The 21,681-nt window shown below is 44.2% G+C and overlaps 1 protein-coding gene across 3 annotated transcripts in view; it reads right to left on the bottom strand.

The window, feature by feature from the left end:
* LOC310783544 (hexokinase-2-like) overlaps positions 1-21,681 on the bottom strand; it is a 55,833-nt gene that overhangs the window by 31,482 nt on the left and 2,670 nt on the right. For 2 of the 3 annotated variants that reach the window (XM_083644428.1, XM_083644427.1), the window contains exons 2-9: positions 13,735-13,897; positions 13,136-13,284; positions 11,384-11,503; positions 9,686-9,715; positions 8,507-8,602; positions 5,902-6,001; positions 2,488-2,671; positions 900-1,061 (exon numbers count right to left, since the gene is read on the bottom strand). In XM_083644428.1, coding sequence (XP_083500554.1) covers positions 900-1,061; positions 2,488-2,671; positions 5,902-6,001; positions 8,507-8,602; positions 9,686-9,715; positions 11,384-11,503; positions 13,136-13,284; positions 13,735-13,897 — 1,004 coding nt within the window. The remainder of the gene's footprint in view (positions 1-899; positions 1,062-2,487; positions 2,672-5,901; positions 6,002-8,506; positions 8,603-9,685; positions 9,716-11,383; positions 11,504-13,135; positions 13,285-13,734; positions 13,898-21,681) is intronic. The other variant, XM_083644429.1, reaches the window with a different exon arrangement.

The raw sequence follows: 21,681 nt of genomic DNA, 5'->3' as shown, positions 1-21,681 counted from the left end.
TGATGATGCCATAAATCCATTATGTGACATCATCAGTGATTTATGACATCACTGTGTTGTCACAATGGCTCTGCATGACATCACAATTGCCAATTAACATAAGTGATCAGATCAACATCGTCACTGATGATAATGATTTGTGACAGACACTGATAACATCACAATTGCTCAATTGACATAACTGATGACATCAAGTGTGTGTGTGTCTGTCAGATATCAACATTATGACTATGAGATCACTCACTGACGACATCACTGATAACATAACAATGTCTATGACAGCATCAGTGTGTCATAAATCACTGATGGCTGATGTCACAAAGTGATGACTTTAATCCTTCCCTGCTGAGTGTATAAATAGAACTATCTTTATTTTTTTTACATTGCAATCCTTCAAGCGCATCTCATCCTCTTATTGGTATTCGCTCACTCTGCAGCCACATTAAACGTGGAAATCAGACGATACAATAGTGACTTAATAGTCACAAAAGTAGCCTACAATGTGGGATAAAAGACAGATTTGACATGCACGATCGTGGAAGATGAATACGAAGCCACAGAAACCATACAGTGGTACACGCGCAGAAATTGGGTCATGCTACAGTTGCTCACACTCAGGTAGGGAGAAATATAAACAAATATAAATAAAATAGAAGTTATGTAGCCGATATACAATAAAGTGTCACAAATGTGGGCCTTCCTACAATACTTACTTATCAAGTACCATTGAATAAAAAGAAGTATATGAGGTACATCAGATCTTATATACTTGGCATCTCTGGGCTTCTGAAGACTTGGATTATGCCAGGTAAGCAGCATGGAGGCCAAGCATTCGGTCAAACATTATACTGGTGGAACTACCCTCGCACGCACATGCGCGCATACACGCACTCACTTACTTGTCGTTCTCAATAGCAGAGATGTAGTTGGTGTGGAAGTGTCCGGTGGTGAGGAGGTCTGGTGTGGTCTGGCCCTGGAACAGCAGCTGCTCTTTGGCCATTTTCACCAGGATCAGACGCACCAACTCCCCCATGTACATCCCACTGATCATCTTCTCAAACCTGCACCAACATGCAAAACAGATCACTGGTGTCTATTGATGCTTGAATAAAATAGCCTATAATCTACAATCTATCTGCTTGATTGTCACGTAAAATCGACATGGGAGCCCAGGTACGTGTGTGCAGTTGGGGTGCATGATTTGGCCTAAAAAGAAAATCTCAGATTTCTTCTCTAAAAATTTGATTTTCGATTTCGATTAGTTAATACTATTATACTTGTCTAACCATTTGTTGCCCTGCAGAGCTAAAAAAAAGATATATATATATCATAAGTGACACAATTTATGCTTTCACTCTGAAGGCAGAACAAGCCAACTTCCTGTTTTAGCTTGGCGCTGAAAAATCCTATCTTCAAGATTCAAGATTTTTATTGTCACTCCATGGTACAAGTATCACGTGTGAAATTCTTGTGCTGTGGACTCCGTTTACAACATAGTACAAATATAACAGGGCATATGAGTGCAAAAACAACAAGAGACACAACAAACAATAAGGCAGTATAGTGATAAGACAAGTCAGAGACAGTGGCATATTCACTGCACATAGGTGCACATGTCATGTGCATACTTTAGACGTGCTTAAACATTTAAAATTCGGCGTATTTGACATACAGGTGCAAATAGCATATTCCTTATTAAACATACAATTAAACTAAATTAAACTTGGCGTTTTAAATTTGGCGTATTTGACATACAGGTGCAAATAGCATATTCCTTATTAAACATACAATTAAACATTAGACATACGTAATGGTAGCAGCTACAGTACGGTACAGTACGGCTACTACACTATTTGTGTATGTTAAGGAGTCTCGTGGCCTGCGGGAAGAAACTGTTCCTCAAGCGATTTGTGCGTGCTTTTGGAACGCTGTATCTTCTCCCTGAGGGTAACAGGGAGAACATCTGTACAGAACTTATCTGTAAAGGGGAGACTTGTGGTACCCATTGGACCAATTTTCATTCAGATAAATTGCGCTGAGAGGTCAAGGAACCCCTTTGAAATAGTTTGCCCTCGCCCAAATTTAACCTACGTTTGGTGCGTTATTTAGCCCCCTTGCCGACAAGTTAGCATAGGAAGCTTGGTAGCAATGAAAGCCTTAGGTCTTCTAGTTTCTTCTGATAACAGGATCTCCACTGGACCTTTAAAAATGACCCTGCTACAGCCATTTGATTACCTGCGGAAATTTGCATCGGGAGCATTGGCAGACCACTCACTCGCGGCCCACCTGCAGCACCTCCACAGCTCACTAGTGGGCCGCGGCCCACAGTTTGGGAATCGCTGCAGTACAGTAAACAACCGTCTGGTTGTGTTGCCTGTAGTGTTTCCATCATAGGAATTGAAACTCATGAGCGTCACAAAGCCTTTCAATCTTTCAATCCCAGGGGATTCCTGCAACAGCAAGCTAACAGAGTCAGCAGACACTCACAGCTGCTTGCCAGGGTTCAGGGAGCCTGCGTCGATGTCCCGGTCAAAGTCGGTGCGCAGGTCGCCCAGGGTGCCGTCGTCTCCAAACGCCCCCCACTCCATGTTCACACACATTCGGCCCTCGTCGCCTTCCACCAGCTCAAGGTTGCGCATCTCCTCCATGTAGCAGGCATTGGTGCCCGTTCCTTGTGGGTGAGAACATAACAGATTACTAAGCAAAACTTCAAAATCAATATTTTTTCCTAACCACACAAATAAAATGTGAACGATTTAACAAAATGTTCCTTTTAACCAACAGCTTTATCACAAAGTGCTTTGCCAGATTTGGACTAGAGATAGATATACAATAAGATCGAGGCCATCATAAGAAGATGTATTTTAAAAGGCTTGTTTTGAAGTGGTGAAAAGGGTCCAAAGTAACTCTCGCCAACACTGCTGACCCTCACTACTGCCTTGTTAACTCATTGAGTGCCAATGACGACAGGCGTCGTCAATTCGATTACTAACGTTGAGTGCCAATGACGATAGCTGTCGTCAATTGCCTTTTTTGACGGTGGGACGTGGATCAAAGCCTCGTGCATCTCCTGTACAAATATTGTGGGAATTGAAGGTGTATAACCTATTTTACGGACTCATCAGATGGCGACAGTGCTCTCCAGATTAGAGAAAAGTCAGGAAAACAGCAGGAAAAAGCCCCGTGATGAAAGAGAAACCGCTCGCTCCAGCCAGAGCCATAGAGGCTGGAGCTGACGGTGGCTGCGAACAGCAGTCAATCCGCGCCCACAACTGAGCCCCTCTCGCCCTCTGTCTCTGCTGCGATAGTTTCTAGACACGATTAGCTGCCAGAAAAGCAGCACCCGACGCCGAAGGGCCAAACCATTCAGCAGTCCGGTTTGGCTTTTTCTGTGTCGCGCTGGGAGCGGTGCACAAAAACGGAGCGCTCCGAAAATAGACGCTGGGTGCGTGGCTGTGTGTTAGTGTGGGGAGGAGTTTGCAGCTGAGGGGGGGGGGGGGGGGGGGAGGGGGGTGGGGCACGCATGGCACCACACAACAACTACACCACGTCACTACATCAGAAAATATTAGATTCAGAGTCAGTGAATGTGCTTGAAATGCTTCATTTCACAAAAGGCTGAATAACTCAGCTTCTAAGTTGAAACTGCTGTTTTTGCTGTTTTTGACCTATCTTCTCCGGCTGATAACTAAAGAACGGAAAATGATATCAATAAACTTTTTTTTGCTGCTGATACAATAGAGTCTCATCGTTCATTGTGCGTGTTCAGTGTTTACATAGTAATATCACACAATATTCTGTGGGCCTCGAGAAATCACTGAAAACGCTCTGAAACTCTGGCACTGTCCGTTCTCCAAAAGTGGCTGGCACTCAATGAGTTAATGCCAGTGTTCAGTTACTGCTAAAAGTAATATATCACATGTAATATGTTACTTTTATAATGAGTTACCCCCAACACTGGTTAATGCTATGCTACCTATTATTGAGCGGACCACAAGCGACACAACCAGGGTAACTTGAGTTTCATAGAGAGGCAAAGTGACCGTCTACTTCCTGCTTCAGCACTGTACCAGAGATTTTCATCCGCCATTTATTTTCCCCATAGACATTTAGTAAAATGCTTATAAAAATAGTTTTACTTGTTCAAACCACACGGTTCAGATATATTCAGAAACAGGAGAGGCCACATAACATTTCACTCGGACCAAAACGTAAAAAAAAATGCGGATTTAAAGAAAATATTTTTTCAATGTATTTTTTTATGTTTTGGTCCGAGTGAAATGTTCTATAGTCTCTCCTGATTCTAAATATAGCTGAACCGTTTGGTTTGATAAAGTTAAACTATTTTTATGAGCATTTAACGAAATGTCTATGGGAAAATAAATAACTTTGCCTCTATTAATTTAAGACTTAATCCTAGATGCTCTGTACTAATTGGCCTGTAAAAAAAAATTATATTGTGGGGATCCAATGACATTTACAAATCCTTTCCCCCCTCTCTCTCTTCCAGATTTTCTCCCATTTTCTCTCATACTATTCACCGTATGTAGCCCCGCCTACTTGACGCAGTTGTGTTATGACTTCCTGTTCAACACGGTCTGTTTTACCTGCTCACAGTCACTAGTACTGTACTGTCACAGGAAGTGTAAACACAATAGGAAGTAACTAGTTGTGTTGGAACATAAGGTGAACAGGTTGTTTGCTACCCCTTGATTCCGATGACATCGCTGGGGGAGGGGGGGGGGGGGGGGGGGGGGGCAAGTTCTCCCAGAGCTACTATGGAGAATGATGGAGAATGGAGAAAAGCGAGTATGCAAGAGGCTTGGGATGCTCACGCTAGGATCACGCTATTCCCCTCCCCCCCAAACAGGCGCACCGACCGACCAGAGGAGGCGCTAGTGCAGTGGTTCCCAACCTTTTCCAACTCAGGGCCCACTTTTATGTCTCAAAAATGTTCGCGGCCCACCTCCGACCCCATAAATACAAAGGCCATATAATGCGTTCTCAGAGCACTTTTTTATTGAAAATTGAACATAAAGGACTGAACTGAATACAGGAGAAACATGTTGGAAGCTCCACAGTCACTAACACAGCACCTGTAACATGTTGCAACACCTTCAGTATTACAGTTTTCAAGGAGCTGTCCACACACACACACACATACACACACACACGCACACACACACACAGACACACACACACACACACACACACACACACACCAACCATTCAAGGAGCTGTCCATCAGCACCACACAGATGTCAGAAATGACAAGCAAGGGGCTGTCTGTAACAGGCTAATTAACAAATGATTAATAAATAACGGTATCCTTCAACAATGGAAAAATGCATTCTCATAACAATTTGACATCCAATATCAGATCCAAACAAAATCCAAATATCAGAAGAAAGCCCATTAAATCGATAGGGTTACAAATAAACACAAACCCAATATAAAGATGATGTAAAGATGAAACTTCAATTCAAGCAAAAGCAATAACATCAAAGAAACAAAAATCATACTTTTTCAAGTATGATTTTTCAAAATCTTTCCAAAAAAAATTGAAAAAAAAAAAAAAAAAATTTTTTTTTTCAAAAATCATACTTTTTTGGAAATGATTTGGCGGCCCACTTGCAATACCTTCGCGGCCCACCAGGGGGCCGCGGACCACAGGTTGGGAATCACTGCGCTAGTGCAGCGACCAGGACTCATACCCCACCGGCTTCCCACCCACAGATACGGCCAATTGTGTCTGCAGCAGGGAACGTCTGACCAAGCCGGAAGTACCAGTGGCCGGATTTGAACCTGGCTCTCCGCGGTGGTAGGAGAGTGCTTTTACTCGACACTACCCAGACGCCACACTTCTCCTTATGATCTGATTTACATTCAGACTGGACTCACCCACAATGAGGCCAATTTCACAGTGATGATCGTCATAGCCGCAGGTCATCATGGTGCCCACTGTGTCGTTGATCACTGCCACAATGTCAATATCGAAGTCCTGCAAGAAGAATTCACAGCACAGATTTATTTAGAGCAGCAGGAATGAGTCTTAAATAGCTATCAGGCTGCTAATTCAATGTCATGATTTCTGGCTGATGGTACAATAATAAAACAATATAAAGTACAGTGTTTTCCCCAAGGTTGGGGTCGGGTGATTGTTGAACAAATACATCGTGGAACGACGATAGCCTGAATCCATCGCTGATTGTCCCCCCCCCCCCGCCGCCCCCAAGTCAATTCTCTTGTACATTTAAAGACCAAATGTAAACAGACAGTCTCCTCACACATTCAGGTTATGTGTTCAGTCAAATATAAATGTGCCATAGAGACCAGGAAAGTCAGAGGGAGTTTTCATTCTGAATTTGAACACGAATAAAATAAATATTTGCGCACAAAATACAGTATCAAACAGCATGACAAATGAAAAGAAAATTAGCTCGAGCTTTTAGGCCATTTAAGAGCTATTGGTGAACCCGCTGTGCGTCACACAGCTACAGCGTGAGGCATAAGATTTAGAGGAACGAATCTAAATGAAAACCTCAATGAGGATAATTACCTACAGACATTTAGAGAGGAAAACAACCACGCTCATGTTACCACAGGGTATATTATGCAGGGATGTTGAAGTCAAATTCAATACCTTTAAAGACCTTTTTTAAGACGCGTGTAAAAATCACAAGTTTCATCACGATACAATATTATATTCATTCTTTGGACGACGATATGATATTTTCCGATATCACAAAGTCTGCCACGATACGATATCGATTCAATTCAGGGGTCCGCGATCAATATGGGACGATATCATTATCCTCATTTAACACCGTCAGCACCTTAGCTACACAATTTAATACCTGTCACATGGCAATTAAGACTTTTTAAGGGTCTTAATTTCCCCTAAATTGATTTATCAACTTGTAATACTTTCCAAGTCGCCGTGGATACCCTGTATCAGGATACCCTGTATCAGGCTTGAGTAAAATGCGTGACGACATTGGACTTGCTCCAATGGTGTTACATTTAGGCATTCTGATCAGTGACTACGTTTACATGCACACAATATTCCAGTTTTCCCCATATTCGGAAAATGACAATATTCCGACTAAATGAATAATCCACTAATATTCCCGTTTACGTGCAGCCGTAGCTCGCCCTCCCCGACACGTGAGGGAGGGAGGGGGGGGGGGGGGGGGAGAGATGCAGGTAGGCGGAGTTTTCTGTCTTTTTCTGTTGAGAATAAACAGAGCAGTGCTATTCTTACCAGCATCACTTGGTCCATTTCAGGAGCTTGCTGCTGGAAAGTTTGGCATTGCGATATTTGCACATCCAAGTCTTTCATAAAAAGTAGGTTAGTAGCCTACGTTATTACCTCGCAAGGCTCGCAAGCATTTTGGACTTCCGTGGTCACCACTTTCTCTTTAAATATCTCTCTCTTTAAATTGATGTTTCTCTCTCGTAAAACTCTCGTAACGGACAAGCCCGTCTTTTATTGTCACACGAACACCACAATACATGCATGCAGCCACAACACACTCATGCCGACGGTGGCCGGTGAAAAGTGTCCTCTGCATTTAACCCATCCAGGCATGTCCTTTCCTCCGAGGGGCAGGCCAGGAGCAGTGGTCGCTTTCTCGTACAGCGCCCGGGGACCAACTTCGGATGTTGTCGTCACTGGTTGGATGACTATGACGATCTGATCTTCTGCATGTTTTTAGTGGGGATACGGAGGAACCCCCTGGGGGAGCACGGGGAGAACATGCAAACTCCACACAGAGAGAAAGGCCCTTAGGACGAGATAACCCACCTGGGCAGTAGGCACTGAAGATATGGGGGGAACACAACCACAGCGCCCACAGTGTCCCAGGCGAGAATCGAACTCAGGACCTTCTAACTGTGAGGCGACAGCGCTACCGACTGCGCCACCGTACCCCTCTACTTCTCATCTCCTCCTGATCAGAAATGTGGATATTTCTTTTCGCATGCCAAAGATGGATTATATGATTATATCGCCTCTTCTAGTGCTTTCTAGCACACATCAGTTGACCACAAACAGGCAACATGCGTCGCTTACTGCAGTAAAAACCCTAATTGAGATGCATATTCCGAATGCGCTGTATTCATAATCAAAGAATCCTCCTAAAACCCGAATAATACTGGAATAACCCACGTCTTAATCGGGAAATGCTAAATTCGGAAAAAGGCCAAATTCAGAAAATGCAATTGGAATAGATAACCCTGTTCAAATTCAGAATATTGTCATTTTCCGAATAATAGTGGAATATTGTGTGCATGTAAACGTAGTCAGTGTCAGTGGCTTTAGCTGATCTAGTGGGTGGCCTATGGCCTGGGCTAAAGTAGTGGGGCTTGAGTTCCTGAAAAAGCCCAGTTTTGGCCTCGGCCCAACCAGTGGAAAGGGGTCAGGAACTCTAGGCTAAAGGCCCAGGTTAGGCCCAGGTTAGGCCCAGGTTAGGCCCTCAGTGAAAGTGGCTGACTGTATCCTCACCCCTCGCTTTTTGATGGCTTTCCTCAGGAGGCTGACCACATCCTGTCCTTCCACTCCGCTCGATTTGAAGCCTTTGGTCCAAGACACCAGAATACTCTGCAGATAGGAAACACCCAGGCACAACACACAGGAAACACCCAGCCAGACACAACACCCAGAAAACAACCAGACACAACAAGATCAAAAGACAGGCTTCAAAAAGCTCAAAACAAATTAATGAGGGTTATTCTTAACCTCAGCCCTACAACGCACATTGGCCCAATTCATTTTAAAGAGTTGAACTGGCTCCCTGTTGAATGTAGATTCCAACAGTTATAACTCATCATGGTCTATAAAATACTGCATGACCTATGCCTAAATTACTTTTATGAGGATTTCTAGTTTATTCGGGACGCTCATGGCCTGAACACGAGAGCTAATGTGGCGGACTTGAAACTTCCTAACCTAAAAAGCAAGGTGGGGAGAAGTACATTCCTCTACACAGGGGGAGAGGAGTGGAACAAGATCCCTAAAGAAGTTAAAGGAACACTCCGCCCATTTTCAACCAGCTTTGTATCATTAGAACATCAGTAGTATATCAGAAAACTGTAAACAGTTTTGAAGTCTGTCATTTAATTTGACAGTTATTGAGTGTTAAAGTGTGGACCAGTGACATCACTGGTCCACACTAACTCAAATTAATAACTCATTCACTCAAATCAAATCTCAATAACTGTCAAACTAGATGAATGACTTCAAAACCGTCATCTAGTTTGACAGTTATTGAGAGTTGATTTGAGTGAATGAGTTATTAATTTGAGTTAGTGTGGACCAGTGATGTCACTGGTCCACACTTTAACACTCAATAACTGTCAAATTAAATGACAGACTTCAAAACCGTTTACAGTTTTCTGATATACTACTGATGTTCTAATGATACAAAGCTGGTTGAAAATGGGCAGAGTGTTCCTTTAAGACTGCAAATTCTTTGAGCGGTTTTAAGAACCTTCTGAAAAAATTCCTAATCAGTAAGTTAGAGTAGTGGGCGGAGCCTTTTCCCTAATTTGTTTCTGAACTTTTATTGCTTGTATTCTTTTGTTTTTCTATATTCTTGATTGATCTGTTGTTCATTTTATGCAATGTGTAACTGTATGTCCTGTTTTTAAGACCAGGGATCAGGCTGGAAATAAGTGTCCTCACTTTTGCTTGTTCATCCATTGGATTTGTTGCCTTTTTATCCATAATAACACAGAAATAACACAGGAAACACACAGACACAACACACAGGAAACACACAACACACAGGAAACAACCAGACACAACACACAGGAAACACACAACACACAGGAAACACACAGACACAACACACAGGAAACAACCAGACACAACACACAGAAAACAACCAGACACAACACACAGGAAACACACAGACACAACACACAGGAAACACCCAGACACAACACACAGGAAACACCCAGACACAACACACAGGAAACAATCAGATACAACACACAGGAAACACACAGACACAACACACAGGAAACACACAGACACAACACACAGGAAACACACAGGCACAACACACAGGAAACACACAGAGACAACACACAGGAAACAATCAAGGTTAGCTGCCATATTTGAGTGATGAGCTTCATTCCAAAAGGATAGATCCGTTCGGAGAAAAAATATATTGCCTGAAATTCACAGCTCACAACAAGGCTTTGTTCACACAATACGCCAACGCCACGCTAAAGCCACGCTAAAGTCACGCTGAAGCGGAGTGTCACGCTAAACCGGTCACACCAGAAACACTCTCTTTTCCTCAGGGCCCGACTCGGAGCCGCTCCTCCGGCCCCTCACAACTTACATTGACTTCATGCCTGGCATGTCGGCCGCTGTGCACTGCACGCTTGTAAAACAGAACAGAAGCTGAAACTATCCGTTCAGCGTGGCTTTAGCATGGCTTCAGCATGGCGTGGCGTGCGGCTGGTGTGAACGGACTCTGCCCAACAAGGACGCCGAAATGAAACTGCGTGGCTTCAGCGTGGGGTTGGCGTACGGTGTGAACGTGCACTTGAGTCTGCAATCCAACTCCCTGCGCCGCACTTTCACCCGCGTGGCTGTCGCGTCGCGGGGCCAAAAATGATGCAATTTAATAAACAAATGTAGACACACTTTTTCCAAATGTAATGTCTCCCCAACCTGGCCAGCCAGTTACTACTGACATCATGCATCATGTGCGACGGTCAGAACCAAATTATTCATAGATTAGTTATGAATCCAGTCTTGACTCGCACTGGCAGTCTTAACTCTAACTTTAAGCGATTTTCTCATGCGTGAGTAGATGTGATTTTCCCCCGGGTGGTGCGAATCGCTTTTTTCAAGTTTTAAGCTTTCTTTCTCCTTGGTGTGAATGCAAGGGAAGACTGGAATGACGTGACGTGACGTGACGCGACACCACACCACACCACACGGCACGACACGACGCGACACACTCGCGTGTGCAATGAAACACTAAGGTGTGAAATGTCAACTTTTCAAGGACTTTCCAGGCCGAATTCCCTCAAATTCAAGGACCCAACCCGGCATAGTATGAGACACGGTTATATTACTGTTACAACACTGAGAATGTTTATAATGAGAACTATCAGGCTTTACAGGAGCTCACAGACAACAATTAAAAAGAGAAGAGAGGCTTGAATGTATCATAAGAAATATCAAAAGAACTTCCATTTCTATTCTTGCACTAGAACTTCAAGCACTTTTAACAACCCATGTCTATTTCTGTCTATTTTCAACCTTTCAAGGGCTTGATTCTCTCTCCCCCTTAAATTCACAAACTTTCAAAGAGTTCAAGGAGCTGTGGAAACCCTGGAGAAAAGAAGCTCAATCCTTCACCTCGTCCAGCTTGGTCTGCAGACAGGGGAACGAGAAGGTGAAGCCCAAGGGGAGTTTCTTCTCCTTTATTCCCATCTTGTCCAGGAAGTTAGCCAGACAGTCAGCTATGTGGTCAAACAGCTACGGGACAGAGAAGAAGTTAGCTATGTGGACAAACAGCTACGGGACAGAGAAGAAGTTAGCCAGACAGTCAGCTATGTGGTCAAACAGCTACGGGACAGAGAAGAAGTTAGCTATGTGGACAAACAGCTACGGGACAGAGAAGAAGTTAGCCAGACAGTCAGCTATGTGGTCAAACAGCTACGGGACAGAGAAGAAGTTAGCTATGTGGACAAACAGCTACGGGACAGAGAAGAAGTTAGCCAGACAGTCAGCTATGTGGACAAACAGCTACGGGACAGAGAAGAAGTTAGCTATGTGGACAAACAGCTACCGGACAGAGAAGAAGTTAGCCAGACAGTCAGCTATGTGGACAAACAGCTACGGGACAGAGAAGAAGTTAGCCAGACAGTCAGCTATGTGGACAAACAGCTACCGGGCAGAGAAGAAGTTAGCCAGACAGTCAGCTATGTGGTCAAACAGCTACGGGACAGAGAAGAAGTTAGCCAGACAGTCAGCTATGTGGACAAACAGCTACGGGACAGAGAAGAAGTTAGCCAGACAGTCAGCTATGTGGTCAAACAGCTACGGGACAGAGAAGAAGTTAGCCAGACAGTCAGCTATGTGGACAAACAGCTAAGGGACAGAGAAGAAGTTAGCCAGACAGTCAGCTATGTGGTCAAACAGCTACGGGACAGAGAAGAAGTTAGCCAGACAGTCAGCTATGTGGACAAACAGGTATGGGACAGAGAAGAAGTTAGCCAGACAGTCAGCTATGTGGACAAACAACTACGGGACAGAGAAGAAGTTAGCCAGACAGTCAGCTATGTGGTCAAACAGCTACCGGGCAGAGAAGAAGTTAGCCAGACAGTTAGCTATGTGGTCAAACAGCTACCGGGCAGAGAAGAAGTTAGCCAGACAGTTAGCTATGTGGTCAAACAGCTACCGGGCAGAGAAGAAGTTAGCCAGACAGTCAGCTATGTGGACAAACAGCTATGGGACAGAGAAGAAGTTAGCCAGACAGTCAGCTATGTGGTCAAACAGCTACGGGACAGAGAAGAAGTTAGCCAGACAGTCAGCTATGTGGACAAACAGCTACGGGACAGAGAAGAAGATAGCCAGACAGTCAGCTATGTGGACAAACAGCTACGGGACAGAGAAGAAGTTAGCCAGACAGTCAGCAATGTGGTCAAACAGCTACCGGACAGAGAAGAAGATAGCCAGACAGTCAGCTATGTGGACAAACAGCTACAGGACAGAGAAGAAGTTAGCCAGACAGTCAGCTATGTGGTCAAACAGCTACGGGACAGAGAAGAAGTTAGCCAGACAGTCAGCTATGTGGACAAACAGCTACGGGACAGAGAAGAAGTTAGACAGACAGTCAGCTATGTGGACAAACAGCTACCGGGCAGAGAAGAAGTTAGCCAGACAGTCAGCTATGTGGACAAACAGCTACCGGACAGAGAAGAAGTTAGCCAGACAGTCAGCTATGTGGACAAACAGCTACGGGACAGAGAAAGCCTCAGTGTCGTTAGTGTCAGTTACATTCTTCCAAATAGTATGTTGTGTGTGTGTGTGTGTGTGTGTGTGTGTGTGTGTGTGTGTGTGTGTGTGTGTGTGTGTGTGTGTGTGTGTGTGTGTGTTGCCTCCAACCTCAGAGCCGCTGCCTCTCAGGAGGTGCTCAGGAATGGCATAGATCTGATTTTCCATCTCCACCTTTTGCTTTCCATTAGCCGAAACTTTCACCAGGAGCACCCGGAAGTTGGTCCCACCAAGGTCGAGAGCCAGAAATTCGCCTTTTTCTTTGAAAGGATATACAATATAGCCACACACACACACACACACACACACACACACACACACACACACACGTTTGCCAATTTTCAACCCCAGGGGCAGGCTAGTAAGGTTGCAGCATTGCACGCAAGCAGCCAGGCATGAAGTCAATGCAAGTTTTGAGCGGGGACAGGGCAGCGCCGGGCAGAACAGAGTGATTCTGGTGTGAATGGCAAGGCTCCTGGCCTGCTAGAAGCTTCTGAAGTGAAGTACTCCTGCCATGGAGTACTCCCTCCTTGCCTGGATGAATGCCTCACAAACAGCTCTCAGGCAGCTGGATAATATCCAGAAAAAGGCAGTTAAGATCATAGGTGTGGATGAGGACTCTGCCCATAAGGATTAGGTACAATGCTTATACTGTATGTGGGTACTCTGGCTGCAGACATATCTCTACACCTGTCAGAGAGCCCACTGACCTGTTCCATCAGGAGTGGAGCGCACAAACGTGGGCAGCATCTTCACAGCAGCTGTGGGGTTGGTGTCTCTGCACAGGCCTTTGTCCATGTCCCGTCGAAACCTCACCGCCACGTCCATCAGGTTCTCGTCCGACAGCCGGAGGTGGTACAGATATTTGTCCACCTAAACCAGGGTGGAGAGGAGGGACGGTTACACTTATATAATCATACCATATTTATTATGATATCCCAGGTGTGCTTAAACTACAGGTTAAGAACAACTTTTCTTAAATACATAAATGCTAAATTATTATTGGTTATCGTATCTGTTATCGGACAGGAGAAGCAGATATTTACCGGTTATCGTATCGGCTGAAAAAAAAACCCAAAGTCTATAAATCCCCCCTATCTGAAGAACATAAGGGGGGAATTCCCCCCCATTTTGCAAAGTGAATTCTAAGCCCTGGCCTGTACTGTATGGGGTCTCCGGAAGTTAATTCATTGATTAATTTCCCTGTCATGGTGCATGCCTACATGGCCCATCTCACAATAAGTTCAATTAAGGTGTTTGCCTGACAATTTGCAATTACCATAACTGAACATTGAGAGAAAAAGGCTCGCACACTTTCAAAAGGATGAGGCATACGGATGCAAAAAAACTTGGCTTTTAATTCACCATAAAGTGCAAAACAAAAGTGAGGCGTTGTATCACCCACTTTTGTTTTGCACTTTATGGTGAATTAAAAGCCAAGTTTTTTTGCATCCGTATGCCTCATCCTTTGGAAAGTGTGCGAGCCTTTTTCTCTCAATGTTTGGACTATCTACCTGGCCTGACGCACCTTTGGTAACCATTTAAAGCTTGAGTTAGAAAGAGCGCAGACTTCCTCTGCCACTATCAATTACCATAACTGAACACCGCAGTTTGTATGCCCATATAACTTCAGCAGACTTCACCATGTGCATAACAACAACAGACCTGGCCATTGCAATGGACAGGTAGTCTAATGGCCTCCAGATATATATATAAAAAATATCTCCTAGGAGATGAAAAGAAAGGAAGAAGAGAAGCATTATATATAAGTGTGAGCAGTAACACCACAGGAAACCTGTTGTACAGTCGTATTTAGAACAGGAGAAAACAACAAAGTGGCCCAAGAAAGCTCAGCAAGACAAAGTAGAACAATCAAGAAAAAAAGGGAGCTTCTTGGATATTTAGGAGCAAAGATGTAATACAGAAGTATTAACGCAACGCGTTTCAACCTCGCTGCCTGGTCAGGCTCTAATAGCTGGGTGTGGCCTGCCTGCCGCACCTGTATAAAGAGCATACGTGGTGGCACAGGTGAGTTGACACCTGTATAAAGAGCATACATGGTGGCACAGGTGAGTTGACACACCTGTATAAAGAGCATACGTGGTGGCACAGGTGAGTTGACACCTGTATAAAGAGCATACGTGGTGGCACAGGTGAGTTGACACACCTGTATAAAGAGCATACGTGGTGGCACAGGTGAGTTGACACCTGTATAAAGAGCATACGTGGTGGCACAGGTGAGTTGACACCTGTATAAAGAGCATACGTGGTGGCACAGGTGAGTTGACACCTGTATAAAGAGCATACGACGTGGCACAGGTGAGTTGACACCTGTATAAAGAGCATACGTGGTGGCACAGGTGAGTTGACACCTGTATAAAGAGCATACGTGGTGGCACAGGTGAGTTGACACCTGTATAAAGAGCATACGTGGTGGCACAGGTGAGCTGACACCTGTATAAAGAGCATACGTGGTGGCACAGGTGAGTTGACACCTGTATAAAGAGCATACGTGGTGGCACAGGTGAGGTGACACCTGTATAAAGAGCATACGTGGTGGCACAGGTGAGTTGACACACCTGTATAAAGAGCATACGTGGTGGCACAGGTGAGTTGACACACCTGTATAAAGAGCATACGTGGTGGCACAGGTGAGTTGACACCTGTATAAAGAGCATACGTGGTGGGTGGCACAGGTGAGTTGACACCTGAATAAAGAGCATACGTGGTGGCACAGGTGAGTTGACACACCTGTATAAAGCGCATACGTGGTGGCACAGGTGAGTTGACACACCTGTATAAAGAGCATACGTGGTGGCACAGGTGAGTTGACACCTGTATAAAGAGCATACGTGGTGGCACAGGTGAGTTGACACCTGTATAAAGAGCATACGTGGTGGCACAGGTGAGTTGACACACCTGTATAAAGAGCATACGTGGTGGCACAGGTGAGTTGACACACCTGTATAAAGAGCATACGTGGTGGCACAGGTGAGCTGACACCTGTATAAAGAGCATACGTGGTGGCATAGGTGAGTTGACACCTGTATAAAGAGCATACGACGTGGCACAGGTGAGTTGACACCTGTATAAAGAGCATACGTGGTGGCACAGGTGAGTTGACACCTGTATAAAGAGCATACGTGGTGGCACAGGTGAGTTGACACCTGTATAAAGAGCATACGTGGTGGCACAGGTGAGTTGACACACCTGTATAAAGAGCATACGTGGTGGCACAGGTGAGTTGACACCTGTATAAAGAGCATACGTGGTGGCACAGGTGAGTTGACACCTGTATAAAGAGCATACGTGGTGGCACAGGTGAGTTGACACACCTGTATAAAGAGCATACGTGGTGGCACAGGTGAGTTGACACCTGTATAAAGAGCATACGTGGTGGCACAGGTGAGTTGACACCTGTATAAAGAGCATACGTGGTGGGTGGCACAGGTGAGTTGACACCTGTATAAAGAGCATACGTGGTGGCACAGGTGAGTTGACACACCTGTATAAAGAGCATACGTGGTGGCACAGGTGAGTTGACACCTGTATAAAGAGCATACGTGGTGGCACAGGTGAGTTGACACACCTGTATAAAGAGCATACGTGGTGGCACAGGTGAGTTGACACACCTGTATAAAGAGCATACGTGGTGGCACAGGTGAGTTGACACACCTGTATAAAGAGCATACGTGGTGGCACAGGTGAGTTGACACCTGTATAAAGAGCATACGTGGTGGCACAGGTGAGTTGACACCTGTATAAAGAGCATACGTGGTGGCACAGGTGAGTTGACACACCTGTATAAAGAGCATACGTGGTGGCACAGGTGAGTTGACACCTGTATAAAGAGCACAGGTGAGTTGACGTGGCACACGGAAGAAGGGTGTGACGCAGCAGTGACGTCCAAAGATAGAGTTATAAATACTAGTAGAAACATGAGATCATCATGATTCATGAGCATAGAAAAAACATACATAGAAATGCAACAATAATAGGATATTATGTACAAAGGACAGACGTTAGGTCAAACTCCTCATTGAGATCAACCTAAAGTGTTTTGTATCAAGTGCTGCAGTATGTTTCTCCCCTTATGTTACACTGTACACGTCTGTCCCTTGTACATATAGTATCCTATTATTGTTGCACTTCTATGTATGTCTTTTCTATGCTCATGATGAGCTCGTGTTTCTAGTAATTATAACTATCTCTTGACGTCACTGCTGTGTCACACGCCCTTCTTCCGTGTGCCCACGTCAACTCACCTGTGCCAAGTATGCTTTCTATACAGGTGTGGCAGCAGCCCACACCCAGCTATTACAGCCTGTTACAGACCAGCGAGGTTGAAAAAATGCGTTGCGTTTTGTGCCCCTGTTTATTTGAGTGAAGATGGCATTTTCGGTAGGCATGTACAATACTTCTGAATCCAATTTTTGCTCCTAAATATCCAAGAAGCTCCCCTTTCTCTCTTGATTGTAGTATTTAGAACAGACTGGGGAACCTGTGTGCCAGCAGGCTACGCCCGGCCCCTGTCCTGTTGGCTACAGCACAAGCACAGGTAGCTGCACTTCAGAGCAGCTGAGGGCCCACGTTCAACAGCAGGAACCGGCACTGACATGCAAAACACACCCGACGACGCAGACAAGCATGTGACGAGACAAGACGAGACTGTCTGCACTGCACTGCCACCTACAGCTCAAAGCTCTGTACTGACTTCAGCACTAAAAGACAAAAAAAAGGGTAAAGCGATTCTAAATGTTTATTAGAGCAAAAAAAAGAGACCACGAGCTGATCCTTTAGCCTCAGGGGTCTTCCTGTCTTACTCTCAAGCTCTTCGGAGGAGGATGCTACTGATGACTTTTAACCTTGGATGTGTGAGGTTCTAGGCAGCATGGTAGCAAAAAGAGACAACTACTTATTCTATAGGACGAATCAGCGTGACGTCACTTGCCACCCAGAAATGCGGAACCCCGCGGCAGTTAAATAGTATGAGAGTTGTGCCAAACAAACGTTAATATCTCAAAAACTATACATCACATCGCTTATATTTTGATGTTCTTCTGAGTGAGAGCAGAATTAGCTCAAGAGTTTGATGTATAATATATATGCATGTCGTGTTAAAGTTGTGTGAACTGTCGCAGTTTTTAAAATGTAAACACGGTCAGCCGGCTAGAGTCAGACACTCTCAAGCCTCCCAAAGCTCAGGCTCCATACATAGGGTTCCATTGCCGTTGCCACCCAGTGACGCGGTTTGTTTACCAAAATGCTGCTCGGCTGATCCCTCGTAGAATCTATTTGCACAAAGAGGATTTCTGTGGCCGGATTAGATTCATGGAAAGTTTAGTGGGTAAAACTGCAACTTAATATACAACATCACTCTCTTTATTTATATAGCACTTTGCATAACAAAATGCAAATAAAGATAGCAATGAAAACGTACATTAGATCAATAAAACATCAAGGACAATGAAGTAAAAGAGTCCTAGGCCTGAAGTAGAAGATAGTTAGAAGAAAGAAAGAAAGAAAGAAAGAAAGAAAGAAAGAAAGAAAGAAAGAAAGAAAGAAAGAAAGAAAGAAAGAAAGAAAGAAAGAAAGAAAGAAAGAACATGAAGTTTTGACAAGTGGTTAAAAACACAATACTGCCGGTCTGACCAATTTAAATAGCTTAGCTTTGCTCTATGGGATGCAAAAACAAAGGCTCAATATTTCCAAAATATTGTGCATTAGGGAACCAAATGCCAGTGTGTAATTGAGAGCCAAAGTGAACGTCACTTCCTGCTTCAGCATGGTACCAGAGATTTTCATCCGCCATTTATTTCTCCATAAACATTTCGTAAAATGCTTATAAGAATAGTTTGACCAGTTTTATCAAACCAAGCGATTCGGCTATATTTAGAATCGGGAGTGACCATAGAACATTTCACTCGGACCAAAAAATATTTTCTTTAAATCCCCTATTTATTTATTTTTACGTTTTGGTCGAAGTGAAATGTTCTGTGGTCTCTCCTGTTTCTAAATATAGCTGAACCGTTTGGTTCGAACAAGTTAAACTGCTTTCATAAGCATTTTACGAAGTCTATAAATGGCGGCTGAAAATCTCTGGTACCATGCTGAAGCAGGAAGTGACGTTCACTTTGGCTCTCTATACCATATTACACTGGGTCACCTTGGCCCATATGGGGGCTGATCTTGCGCCTCGGGAACACACTGAATAATATCTGATACGCTAACAGTACAGAGAGTTCTGGCATGCTGCAGGGACAAAGTGAAACTGGAGATAGCAACAACTAGCTTGGCAGAAAGAGGTGAGAGGGCCTTGTGAGAATGAGACTGCACAAAAGCATATTGAGCAATGTAATATTACAACGCTGGGGAATGCCCTAGCCTATTGTTGATCATGTTGTGAGTGATGATACAGCAAGCTAATAGGTGTAGAACAAAACTAAATATGGGCATAGCATAGCCAAAGGAAGCACAGACAGAACCATTAGGCCTCATTCACAAAATAAACACACAATCAGATCTGATGGGAAAAAGCCAAGCCTAAAAGTGCAGCCAAACTCGACACTTAGAAATAGTAGGGAGGTGGGAGGGGGGTGATCAATACATCATACAGCATAGTATCATAGTATCGCAATATTGATTCATGGGCTTTTCCATGGGCTTTTTTTGTTTTTGTTTTTAATAAAGAAAGACATTACTTTCTCAAATTCACAGTTACATGTGTTTTCATATGTACAAAATTTGATGATCATGGAAATTTGTTTTTATAAAGATCATATCAACATCTGTAAATATTGGTTATCGGCCATAACAGCAATGTTAATGTCGGTTTATCGTATCGGCCAAAATTTTCTTATCGCTACATCCCTACAAAATAAAATATTTTTTTATCGTTTACAGATTCAGAGAAGGTCATCCATGTTTTTTTTATCTAATCTTGTTTAGACTACAGTACTGGAATTCTTTCTTTCACTTCCTCAGTGGCATCACTCTCCCACCTCCAGCTTGTTCAGAATGGAGCAGCTAGGACTCGAACTCTGGTACCAGACAAAGACACCATAGAGACACTGCATGAAATAGACCACGCTCATCACGGGGGAAAAGCTCCGTTCATTTCCACACACCAGCGTCATTTTCCTTGAATTAAACATAGATAAAAGCTGTTGTGTGGTGGGGCTGCACAGACAACAAATGTAAAAAATCGCCAGTTAAAGTTTTTTTGTACTCCCGAGGAAAACAAGGAAGCCATTGAGAATTGGCGAGAAGAAAAATGTGGATGTTGCTGTCAATCAAGTAAGTTGGCGTGTTCATCTTCCGTATATACGATCTTTTTGTGCAACATCCGACCATGCATGCGACATAGGAGAACGCCAGGATTGGACGGGAGTTTGTGTTTTCCCCCGTTTTGGCCGTGGTTTCTGAATGATGACGCACTCCGCAGTGTGTCTATACTGCTTATCCGCGATTATAGCATGTCTCTCTCCACTACCAGTAACAGGTGATTTTAAGATTCCAATCAGGTTAAAGACTAGCTCACCCTAACTCCTCCTAACTGCATTGCACACCCTTACTGTACAGTAGGTTTTGAGTCGACTCTAGACTAACAGTGCATTTTCAATCAGACCCAAATCTGTGGACCGCCCTACATGAGGAATACACTCTATAGCTAGCTAAACTCCCTTTTACAGACGTTTCATGCAATGCTTTTGTCCACTTTGATTTTGTGTCATATCTTATGTTTATTATTAACCATATTTCTTTTGAATACAGTTCCCAATTGTACAGAGCTTTCGACCAGAGTGGCGCTGTTGAGCGCTGTGACGGCTGGGCTCTAAACCGGAAAAAATAATATCACCAGCACAGACTTTGGATGAAAAGAGGCATTTATGAGCAGCGTCGAGCTTTCTAACCCCGTCGTCGAGAAGCAATGAACCCTTGTTCTCAAGTAGGTGGCTTTGAAATGTTTCTGTGGGACTTGTAAATACGTGCGTATCGCTGATGTAGACAGCTTGGGAGCGAAAGTCGCATGCTAGTCTATGTATGTACACGGGACTGTTCTGGCAGCGAGCGGTAGCGGAAGCTAACAGAACGAGTCTCGATTCGGGGCTAGCCTACATAGAGCTTTCTGGCGCTGTGTTTTGTTTACTTTGAACGGCGATATCGATACCGATACTAGTGCACCCAGAGGGCGCAGTTTCTCAAACAGCAAAACTTGGAAAAGTTGCTGAATGGGGCTTTAAGTGTGGTCACCACACTGTATTTATTTATTTATAAATAATTATGAGAGGGGTGCCCTTTTTTCACGAGAGCACCTGCCCCCCCCCCCCAAATGTATGTGCACGCCACTGCATTCCAGCTTTCACTCGACTATTGTTTCCACAGCTCCATCAGGAAAATAAGCCTAGCCTGTGTTCAATAATCCAGGGGTTCCTTTTTCACATCAAAGACCCCTCAATGCATCAGACCACTGATCCCCCGCAACCATGATGTCCCACTTTGTGTCTCAAGGAAGCCCATTATTAGCTCTGAGAACTAACTAACGTTACCGGGAAACTGTGTGATGCAACGCCCCAGTAACATGAAGTGAGGCGGGGGGGCATCAGTCACACACACGTGTCTGGTGCTTTGAACCCGGGCTTCAGGACAGGGTTACA

The sequence above is a fragment of the Poromitra crassiceps genome (assembly GCF_964638095.1).
Source record: "Poromitra crassiceps genome assembly, chromosome: 10".
Taxonomy (NCBI): Eukaryota; Metazoa; Chordata; class Actinopteri; order Beryciformes; family Melamphaidae; genus Poromitra; species Poromitra crassiceps.
Note: the sequence above shows the minus strand (reverse complement) of the source record. Positions and strands in the feature narration are given on the sequence as shown.